The 12042-nt window shown below is 36.9% G+C and overlaps 1 protein-coding gene across 1 annotated transcript; it reads right to left on the bottom strand.

Annotated features, from left to right (window-relative positions):
• Positions 1 to 3732: 3732 nt before the first annotated feature.
• LOC108360189 (uncharacterized) lies at positions 3733 to 4893 on the bottom strand. Its single transcript, XM_017612378.1, has one exon. The coding sequence runs from the start codon at positions 4891 to 4893 to the stop codon at positions 3733 to 3735; it is 1161 nt and encodes a 386-aa protein (XP_017467867.1).
• Between the last annotated feature and the right edge of the window lie 7149 nt (positions 4894 to 12042).

The raw sequence follows: 12042 nt of genomic DNA, 5'->3' as shown, positions 1-12042 counted from the left end.
ATTATTTTCCGAGCAAAAAATAAAACTTAAAACGTAACGATTATTTTCCGAGCAAAAAATAAAACTCAGTTAATAACGATTAAAAAGTGATTTTTATAATAAAACTTATAACCGTTACGGTCCCTGAAAGAAAATAATCGGAATTGCCGTAAGTAACTTCGAAAGCATTTTAAATATATTTACAGAAATCAAAAAGCGAATCGGGATTAAATAGCTGTTGTCTCATCTAAAGAAAAAATGAAATTTGAAGAAATCCTAGACACTCGACTATATGGGCGAATATATATAATAGAAAAGTTGAAAATGTCATCATATGCGGGGAACTTTAGCTTTTATGGTTTCAATAGATTAAAAAATGCATTCCAAAAATGCAATTGCAAAGCTACAGCGTTTTTAGATTTCACAGCGTCATTGGAGCAATGACGATTAATGAAAGAAATTAGTGCAAATTTCGATTATAAAAAATATAACAAAAATTACGAATTTGAGCATAGGTAAGTAAAGTCACGAACACATTGAAAACGACGAGCTACTGGCCACAGCTTCCAATTTGTCGATAGCGACACGACATCATGAATTCGTATGAGTTTGACATAAAAGAAGAGGAAGAACCTTATCTGTCGCTGGAAAAATAGAAATAGATCTAATCTGGCCACAACCACACTCGTAGTGTAGCTCTGGCGCCGTCAAAATAATGATCTACATAATAGTACGTGTTAAAATAATTTGACAGCTGTGGTCTGTAGCCCGTCGTTTTCAATGTGTTCAGCACTGCTCTAAATCCAATGTAAAATGTTTGGGGATACATAATATAATTTTTTTAATTTCTTCCTTTTTACCACTTTTCTTTAGAATTGCTTATTCTTCAAAATGAAAGCGAAGCTTTTCCCATGCCTATAAGTAAATAAATTAGCGGGTAATTTCCAAACAAAGTGTACATGGCAGGCATGGCAGAAAAAAGAAGGCAGTTTCAATAAACCACTTTTTGACGGATACTGGGATTTTTGAAGATTCATAATTTGTCCATGTTGCCAGCAGCTTTACCATATTGTTAATATTTAAAAATAAATTAAGGAATTTCGAGATCGGAATTTCTTTCACAGTTAATGGGTATAAATATTTTAGTCTTAGAAGAAACCAAACAAGTCTAGTACATGATATATTTACATATTTATTGAAAATATGTAGATACATAAAAAGAACGCAATTTTACTTCGAAATACAATGGCATATGTTCTTACGTTTATGGAATTTTTCACCCCTACCCTAAAACTGAAGATTAATCTATATGTATGGGTGTGCGTTAACATTATTATTAAATTTTTTTATTTAATAACCCACCCACCCATCAAAACATAAATAATTGAAAAGCATTAAAGTAATACCCAACCAAAAATTCCAAGTACTCATCTCAGTATTCTTCGTTTCCAAAGCGTTCCTGCCTGCAAGAAAAATGCATTCCTTTTCTATGTTTTGACCAACACAGTTGTCCAATAATGAAACGAGTACGTTTGATTGAATTAGTACATGTATATAAGTATTAAAGAAAAACCGATTACAGAGTCTTATCGATTATTATGAGATTATAATGCTGTGTTCCCATTCATGAACATACCGCCCCCCCTGAACAACTGTACAGGAACAGGGGAGAGGCGCAACCTTCGTGATAGGCCTTTTGTATTCTCTGCGGCTGGTGCGGACAGATACAACTCGTACTCGATCGTCATCGCCTTTGCTGACATCTGTTATCCTACCCAGTACCCATTTCGAAGGTGGAAGGTTTGGTTCTTTTAAGACCACAAGTGTTCCCACTTTTAAATGAACGGTATCTAATTGCCACTTCTTCCGCTGTTGTAACGATGTAAGGTATTCGGTATGCCATCGCTTCCAGAACCCTTGTACCATAGCTTGCAGATTGCGCCACCGGAGCAGACGATTTGGATTAATGTCTAGAAGTGACGATTCAGGTAAACAGGTATATGGTTCCCCAATAAGGAAGTGCGCTGGGGTAAGCGGATCAAGGTCGTCATCAGAAATTGCACACAATGGTCGACTGTTTAGGATGGATTCAATCTGAGCTAGTACAGTTGCGTACTCTTCAAATGTCAAGACGCTGTTTCCCGTAACACGTCGCAGGTGAAGTTTTATGGAGCAGACACTAGCTTCCCAGAGGCCGCCGAAGTGTGGTGCAGATGGTGGAATGAAGTGCGAGCGTATGTCTTCATTAGCCAAAGATTCGGCTACTTCTTTTAAATACGCTTGTGATAGTGTTAGCTGTTGTAACTCGGTCATCTCTCGTTTAGCGCCATGGAAGGTAGTACCGTTGATAGAGTACAAATCCGTAGGTTTACCCCTACGTGCTATGAATCGGTGAAAAGCTGCCAGGAAGGCGGCAGAAGAAAGGTCGCTAACCAACTCAATATGTAGCGCCTTTGTAGAAAAGCAGACGAATATAGAAAACCAAGCCTTTCCAATTTTGGAGTTTCGTCCGTGCGACATCTTGGTAGCAACAGGACCAGCATAGTCAAGTCCACAGTGAAGAAAGCAACGGCTTGGCTGGACTCTTGCTGTTGGCGCAAAAGTGAGAAGGTGGCTTCTACTCCGGTATGAAGATACGCTTCATGGGTGTATCGGACTAAACGTAGAGCAAGAGGAGAACATTTAGGTAATAAAATTGGATACTTAGTGTTGAATTTGACATGAGCGTGTTTAATGCGTCCACCAACTCGTACTACGCCATCGTGACCTATAAACGGAGTATACCGGAGCAATGAGGATTTTCGTGGGAACGGAATTCTTCGCTGTAGTTGCTGGTATTCGACGCGAAGTGCCGACTGCTGAACGTATTTTTTTATGACGTGCGCTGCGCTGCGTAGCTTAGCAAAAGACAACCAACTAGTTTGTGCGGCTTATTTAAAGCGAATGAAACGTAAACAATATGCTACGATGCGAGTGAGACGAACCCAAGGTGACACATTATTTAGTAGATTATCAATTATATTTTCTTTGTTCGACACGAAAAGTGATTGATGTTTTATTGGTTTTTGTTCTGCGAGAACAGACGTGTCATCCGCCGACAAATCTTGGTGCTTTCCTGTTGGCCACTCCGATTTAGGTAATAGTAGCCAGCTTGGGCCGGTCCACCAAAGCTTATGTTTAATGAGTTTTGATGGCAATAAACCCCGAGACCCGCAATCTGCTGGGTTTTGCTCGGTAGAGACATGGCGCCAATAACTGCGTGGAAAATGTTCTAAAATTTCGGCAGTCCGATTGCACACATAGGTTGTCCATCTACGCGGGTGTGATGACAGCCAATGGAGAACTATTTCCGAATCACTATAACAATATATGTTCTCAATTTTTACTGTCAATGAGCTTTGAATTAATTTTATCAACTTAGTAAGCAATAGTGCAGCGTTTAGTTCAAGTCTTGGTATCGATATTGGTTTCAAAGGAGCCACTCGAGCTTTCGATGCTATGACGTTTGTTCGATATTTACCATTTACCTTTATGCGACTATAAACAACTGCCGCATAAGCTACCGAAGATGCATCTGAAAACCCATGTATCTCGATTGAACCTTCTTCGGATGAAATATGGCGTGGATAGATATGTCTTGCAACAACTTCAGCTCTTGCACATATTGTTGCCGACGCGTACAGAGGTCGAGCGGGAGTGTATCGTCCCAGTTCAGCCCGAGCAACCAAAGCTCTTGGAACAAAATCTTAAATCTTAAAATCTTGGCCATACAATGCCCAAAGGATCGTAGATCTTTGACATTTCCGATAGCACTGATCGTTTGGTAGGTTCCTTAACACACTTCATTGACTTAATTTTCAATGACAATTCATCAGTGCAAGGATTCCACTGTACTCCGAGTACTTTAACAAATGTATCAATCGATTTGCAGTTTAAATCAACGGGATTATATTCACGCAACTCTATTGGAAGAGTACTGAGCAGTGGCCAACAGTTTGAGCTCCACTTTCGTAAACAAAACTTGGCCTTGGTCAGCAATGAAACTAGTTCGTCTTTAGTTTTAATTAAATCTTCTGTCGAATTGTAAGCGGTCAAAATATCATCGACATATACATCGTTTATAAGTACATGCGAAGTAATGGGAAATTCATTTTTGTAGTCATCAGCTAATTGCTTTAATACACGAACTGCTAGAAAGGGCGACGAAGTGAGACCATGCGTTACTGTCAATAACCGATAATGTTCAATTGGAGCATTTTCATCAGTTCGCCAAACAATTTTTTGGAAGTCTGTATGCTCTTTTGACACGCGAATGCCACGAAACATTTTTTCTATATCCACACAAAATACAAAGCGATGCTGTCGAAAACGCAGAGAGACTGCGAAAAGGTCGCGTTGAATGGGTGGACCGACGTGCAAACGGTGATTTAGAGAAACACACGACGAATCTTTGCTAGAACCATCGAAAACAACTCTACATTTTGTTGTTATACTGTCCGGCTTGAATACGGCATGGTGCGGTAGATAAAAACAAGAACCAGTGTTTTGTTGGCGTTGTTGTGCCGATAGCTTCTCCATATGACCTAACGTTAAATACTCACCCATGAACTCTGTATATTGTTCTTTTAATTCAGGAGATAAACGAAACTTTTTCTCCATAAATTTGAGTCGCATGCATGCTTGTTGTAATGTTTGATGAATTGGCGGGGAATTCTCTTTGAACGGATATTCCACGATATATGTACCATCACAGTGTGAGTGGCGGAGAAATGAGCCTCTGCTACGTCCACTGGAACGACATTTGGTGTGGTGGATAAATTGTCCATTTCCATGAACGAGCGAACGAGAGTGTCCAAATCGACGAGGGCATGGTTTATCACTGCTGGTGGTGTGCACAGTTCTCCTGCATGGCATGAGCCTGTTATTACCCAGCCGAAAATGCTATTTAATGCTATAGGCATCGACTGACCAAAATATTTACGTTCGCCGGTGTAAACGGACCATAGCTGATCTGCTCCGATTATGGCATCCACAGAACCTTTTTCGCAAAATGTTGGGTCGGCTAAAGGCAAAGTAAGGATTTTTCCCCATGCAGACGATGAACAATTTACTGCTTTTGTAGGAATGTCGGTGGTCAGTTTAGATAAAACATACGCGCTTATTTCCAGCGAACAATCTGATAACCGTGAAATAAATAGTTTCAATTTGATGAAGCCTCGGGTAGTTCCTGCAGCAGAAGCAGACAAACCGAGTACATAAATACGTGCATGCGTACGAGAAAGTCCGAGGCTTTGTACGAAACTTTCAGTAACGAATGATACTGTGGACCCTGTGTCCAGCAAAATTCGGCAATTCACCACATTTCCCCTTCTGTCATAAGCTTTCGCAAGAATTGTCGGCAAAAGAGTAATAGATAAACTTTTGACACTGAGAAATTGAGTGCTGTTCTCCGCATAACGCACAGCATTTGATTGTTGTTGATGACTCTGCTGCGTTGGCATGATGAGCTAATGCGGTCCGCAGTTTGTTTAATGAACGAGAGGTATTACATGATTCGAAATCATCACACCGACGCGAGAGAAATTTTAAAAGATCTTCAAATGACCGTTCGGTGTGAGAATCGCCGTTTTTAGCCCATTCTTTCCTTAGGGTCGCTATTATTACAATTTAAGGCGTCCAAACCACGTACAGTTTCGTCAGCTTTATCGGCCAAATTCTGAAGAGCTACTATGTTGGAGCTATTGCACGAAGACAAAGACAAGAACTGTTGGGCAAGCGAGTTGACAATTAGCGGTTTTTTGTTGTACCGCTCGACAAGTATGTCCCATTCATCTTTATAGTTATGCTCTGTTAATGGAATGTGCTTCACGAGATTCAAAGCTTCATCTTTTAAATAGGATTTTAGGTAATGAAACTTGTGGATATTACTGAGAGTAGATTTGTTGTCGATTGCGCTTCGAAATAAGTCGCGAAACGACGACCAGTCAGCGTAATTTCCAGAAAACGTTGGTAGAGAGATCTTAGCGAAATGAACATTTGAGTGCGCAGTTGTTGCACTGAAATCGTCTAAGAACTTTGCTTGTTGCGATGCTAGCTTCTCAAAAAGATTTTTTGCATCGTGATTCTTAACGATTTGCGAAACTGGATGGTCCTTAATGAGGCGAGTTAAATTTGCATGAGCAGCGAAATACTTTTCTTCGTACTCCTCGGCATCTTCCTCCGGATCTGTAAAATTTTCGGTTTCTGTATACTCATACAAAGCTTTGCTGATATCGACGAATTCGTTGTAGGATTCCTCCAATTTATGTATACCATTTTTTAGCTGCTCTATTGGCGTAGCCGTATCAAAGCTTTTACCGCTAGCACACGCACGTGTAATAGCGCCTTTAACCCATCCACGTTGTTTGAGTAATTTATCCATTTTTCATACTAAACTAATTTGGCTGTATTGGTGATTTGAATACTTGATGCGCGGTATTCGTATTTTAATCAAAAACGCGATATTGAAAAAAGACTATGTGCCACTNCTTCGTACTCCTCGGCATCTTCCTCCGGATCTGTAAAATTTTCGGTTTCTGTATACTCATACAAAGCTTTGCTGATATCGACGAATTCGTTGTAGGATTCCTCCAATTTATGTATACCATTTTTTAGCTGCTCTATTGGCGTAGCCGTATCAAAGCTTTTACCGCTAGCACACGCACGTGTAATAGCGCCTTTAACCCATCCACGTTGTTTGAGTAATTTATCCATTTTTCATACTAAACTAATTTGGCTGTATTGGTGATTTGAATACTTGATGCGCGGTATTCGTATTTTAATCAAAAACGCGATATTGAAAAAAGACTATGTGCCACTAAAACACGTGATACGCGGTGTTTTAAAATAGTTAAAACAAAAAATCCGGCTCGAAGGACCAAATTTATTTTGTCCAATAATGAAACGAGTACGTTTGAAGGTCAAAATTGAACTGATTTATTCGGGCAAAGTACATGAATATGAATATGCAAGCGATGTAGTAAACTAGAATTAGTACATGTATATAAGTTATAAAGAAAAACCGATTACAGAGTCTTATCGATTATTATGAGAATATAATGCTGTGTTCCCATTCATGAACAACAGTTTTTCAATACCTTTCATTTCGCGGCACTGAACTTTTGGAGAATATGGTCTTGTTCTGGCTGATGCTAATATCCGTGGTAACAAAATGTTGAGAACAGACATACGGATATTTTAGAAGGTCTTTCTCGTTCAATCCATCTTTGTCTCACAAAATGAAGTGCTGCAAATTTAAAAAATTGTGTTTCGGCAGTGGTATTTTGTATTTTTGCAGATTCCAAATGCGGAACCATTTTTTTGATTTTAAAAAATTAATTTATTTTTTGTTTAGTATATCAAATTTTTTGCAGAAGAATATTTTATTATAATTTTCAATCTGGTATCTGGATTTTCATGATAATGTCATAATCTTAACAAAAATCAAATGGCTAACAAGACTGCTAATGTAATTAAGCGAAACTACCCTCTTTTTTCTACCATGCATGGCAGGTATTTTTTTTATATTTTTTGAAGATTGATAATTTTATCTTCTGAAATCGTTTACTGACGTGAAAATTTGTTTAGAATACGAAACTGTTTTCACGCCCTACAAAAATTATCATTTTTTCTTATTTTTGCATTTTTTGTAAAACATTTTCCAGAATGTCACTTTTTTAAAAGTAAGCTTAAGGAATAAATAAGTTTAGAAACTGTTAGAAAAAAGTATACTAACCGATAAGCATTGTACTGATTTTTAACATTAAATGCATGATTTTTAAACATTTGCATATCACTTTAAAACCCATTTATTAGATAAGTTAATGTTGAAGTTTATCCCACTTTCTTCATGACATTAACGAGGGGGTTTTCTTGAGAGGTGGGCTTTTTTTTAACCTTTCTTCGGCAACAACTTCCCATATATGCCATTTGAACACTTTTGGAAAAATAAGATATTTAAATAAAAAATCCCTTTCCACCTAAAAGACACATTATATTAGAAATATTTCCAGATTTCACATGTTCTGATTTTTTTAGAGAGTCTTACTTTACAAAAATATAAAATCAAGGAAATCCCCTGCTGCAATAAACCGACATTGGTAATTATCTTATTTTTAGTGTTTTTTGCACAAAAAACTGGGTGACATTCCGGAAATATTTAGCCGTACTTACCATGGTGCAATGGTAAATTCACTTAAAAATACAAAATAATTGCTTTTATTATGTCATTCGATCAATAACTTCTTGCGCTTCTTAACTGCAGTGCATTTAGGCAAGCAAAACAACTGATATTAATATCACGGTAAATTAAAAAAAGTGGCATTCCGGAAAATTCGTAGGGACATTATTATAATAAAGAGCCATGGTTATGTTCATAAAATTTTTTTGACAAAAATAGAATACGTCTTTTCCCATTGTTTCTTTGTTTAAACTTTTTTTCATGTTGATTATCGAATAACCTGAGCGGGGACAAATATTTTTATATGGAGTAGGTAAAATACATACATATATCAAAGAAATACCTAGTGATAGAACGATACGAGTACCGAGTACAGAATATGGATACTTTTCACGAGTACTGAGTAGTATCGAGAACTCGATACTTTTTCACAAGTATTGAGTAAATATCGCGAATGCCGAAATGTATCGACGAGTTAAAAACTTTTTTAAGTAAATTTTTTTTTAAATTACCAAATAAATATTGTGGCGAACGTTCGAATATTAACTTCAACATCCAATATGAATGTTATGAAAATGAACATAAAGCTCATTTACTTCAAAACTGTTATAACTCAAAAAACCTAAAACTCGATAAACACGCCTTTAAAGTTTTTAATTCACACATCGTCACCCCCATACCATAAGCATAAATGTGCAAATTTATCAGTTTTGAGTTATTGGGTTGACTTGGTTAATCTTTGGATTTTCTATGTTATACCAAACCCCAGAATACCATGCGTACACGGAAAGTAAATATTTTGCAATTTCAATTGCTTAAATGTAGAGCTAAGTCTCGCAAAAAAAAACTTTCAAACTTGATTTCCCAAAATGTTCATTTTTACACATTCATGTTTATCTCTTGCGGGTTACAGAAGGGCGAGAACTCTCCGCAGACTCAAAAATTAAGATTAGTGCCACAAGAGATTATTTTGCGATATTGAGCCGATTGGGTATTTGAACCCCAGCCTGGTGTAATTCATCAAAACCACTTGAAGGATCGATCGAATTCGCGTCCACAAAATAAGCACTGTACGATAGTTAATAAATAAATGGTTAATATGTTGTCCGGAGTAGAAATGACTACGATATCTACTGTCTTTTCTGAGTATCCACAGGAGCAAGTAGAAGTAGGGGAGTTGCACCTCGTGACTTGATACTAAAAGTAATAGTACATAGTTAGCATAAATAGCATGATTGTTGTTGTTTCATGTGTTCAAACAACAACAAAATTAGCCAGTAGTGCTATCTGTGCACCATGCTAGACAGTATGCACCGGATCGTGAATACCCCTAATGTAATTGTTTGGATACCGCAATACAAATATTTATGTACATATAAAGGGTTAGTTAGTGGACTTTAAACATGTGATTCGAATTATACTATCCCATATAAATTCAAAGCCCAGCGAATCAACACTTACTTTTGTATTTAAACGTCGCCGATTCAAAATTATTGTAGCGTTCGCAATAACAAGAAATAAGTCTCAAGGTCAGACCCTAGCAAGAGGATTGGTTAACGCAAGGCGTATCGAGTAAATACCACGTAAGTTAACTACCAAAAGCAATGCATGTGGTTTTTAGAATAAAGAAATATGGAGATTTTTTAGACCATGGAGCACCCCGATTTTCGGGGATTATTACTAGTTATAAAATATTTGCTTTTAAAAACTTGGAAATAAGCTTTTTGCTATAAACATTTAATTAACGCATGTAAAACTAATTTATCGGAAGTTTATTCCAAAAACTCCTTTAGATCAGATTAAAACTATTAAGAGCAGTGACTTAGAGGTGGGTAACTCAACTCAGAGTTGAGTTATTGAGTTGATTCCTATAAGTGAGTCGGTAACTCAGACTCCCTGTCCAAAAAAATGTAACTCAGTAACTCAGTTGATGCCGTAGGGCTCACATGAATCAATTGAATCATAGTGGCTCATATTTGTCCATATAACTCTCTCGCTTCGCCACAGTGTTTAGCATGGCAAAGTCTTGCATTTTGTTTTTGCACGAGGCGAATTTATACAAGGTGGTGGCAAGAATACAACAACAACAACCACATGTATTTTGTATTGCGGGTGTTATGTCAAATCTCACAAATTCTTATAATTTCGTTTTTTTTTAGTTTTTCTCGAAATATGTATGTATGTAAGATATATAAAGATGTGCATATCAAATCAATTGCCTTTCCAACCATATCCACATTTTGAAATTCGGTACAATAGGTTTCGAAATATAAGCTTTTGAAAATATTGAAAATTCCACCTTTACCCTCCCCCTAGCACCGCCCTATTAATTTGCACACAAAAAAAATTACACCTTTCAAATCAGTAGAAAGGAGCTGACCACGCCCACTTTAAAGTTTTGTTTTATCTCAACGGCCGCTATACCGCATCTATGCCTCAAAACGAGTCTACGATACGAATGAGTGTAACATACAAAGAGTCAAATGAGTTAGTTGAATGAGCTGACTCCTTAAAGTGAGTTGGAGTCATTGAGTCAACTCCTATAAATTTGCTGAGTTACCCACCCTTACAGTGACTATTCAATTTACAAATAGGAAGAGGTGAAAAAAGCAGAGCTATCTGATTTTTGTTTACTTTTTCATGCCTGCTGCGTACTGCCTCAAGAAATTTTTACACAAGAAAGTTTCTTAGCCATTTCTTGTACGTCATTTTATATGGAGTTTTTGCTTTTCTTGAGAGCTGCATACTGGCCTTAAAGATGAAGAGATAAACAAATTTTCGAATACATTGAAAGTGAAAACGCTAAAGAAGTAACTGCTACGGGTAGTGAAGTGAAACTAAAATAAAGTGAAAATAAAGAAGTGAAATTAAAATAAAAGCCTTAAAAGACAAGTGTTTAATTCTTATTTATTTATTTATTTATTTATTTATTTATTTATTTATAACAATTTATATAACAAAATAATTTTATCATATAAATACATAAACGCAGCATTGGCAACGAGGCCTTCAGCCGCCTTTTAATTATCGCTAGGTAGACAGTTTACGTGCTATGTGTTAGTACAGATGCAAGTACAAATCTTAGATAAATTTTAGTAAATCATTGTTTTTTTTTAAATTTAATACAATAATAATGTTTTTTTCAGGAGGTTCACTTAGTAATTTTGTAAGATCAATGTTGTCAGAGTTGTGGGCTGTTGTGTGAAGAATCGGGCAGAGTGTGAGAATGTGTTTGATAGAAGCGGTGTCATCGCAAAGTGGGCACTTGGAGGGGCTTATACCCGACAGTATGTGGGCATGCGTTAAGATAGTGTGCCCTATCCTTAATCGGGTGTATGTCGTCATCGCGCTGATTGGTAGTGTTGACGAGTAGGTAATCAGATTTCTGTCAGGGTTTATATCCGGGTAATGATGCTTGTATGTTAAAAAAAAAAAATTGCATCGATAACTTAAAGTTGTGATACACAATGGCTAGAGGCGTCGCACTATAGGCAAAACACGAATTTTTTTTTTAAATCGTAGATCTTCGCTTAGAAAAGAGATAATGGAATGAAAATTTTTTTATCGTGAAGATAAATGATCATATAATATAGGAAAACTATAGAGAAGTTACAACAACAATAACTTAACCCTCAAAATACCGTTCAAAATGTCACTTTTTTNTAAGACTCGATTCTTGGGACATTGGACGCTGTACCCGAGTGGCCAGATTGGAAAAAGAAAAGCTTCCTTTAAACTGTAATAACTCGTAAACTATCAGCTTTCGCAAAAAAAATTATATAAGAAAAATGGTTATACTGGTCGATATCTTTACGAAAGTGCAGCATTTAACCCTTTAATGCAGA

The sequence above is a fragment of the Rhagoletis zephyria genome, unplaced genomic scaffold, assembly GCF_001687245.7.
Source record: "Rhagoletis zephyria isolate East Lansing unplaced genomic scaffold, Rhagoletis_zephyria_1.1 Rzeph_scaffold_00534, whole genome shotgun sequence".
In the NCBI taxonomy this organism is placed as follows: domain Eukaryota; kingdom Metazoa; phylum Arthropoda; class Insecta; order Diptera; family Tephritidae; genus Rhagoletis; species Rhagoletis zephyria.
The sequence above is the reverse complement of the archived record's forward strand: the minus strand, read 5'-3'. Positions and strand labels throughout refer to the sequence as shown.

Excerpts from the sequence above, each read along its gene's own strand:
- LOC108360189 (XM_017612378.1), bottom strand. The coding sequence starts at position 4,893 with ATGCCATGCAGGAGAACTGTGCACACCACCAGCAGTGATAAACCATGC.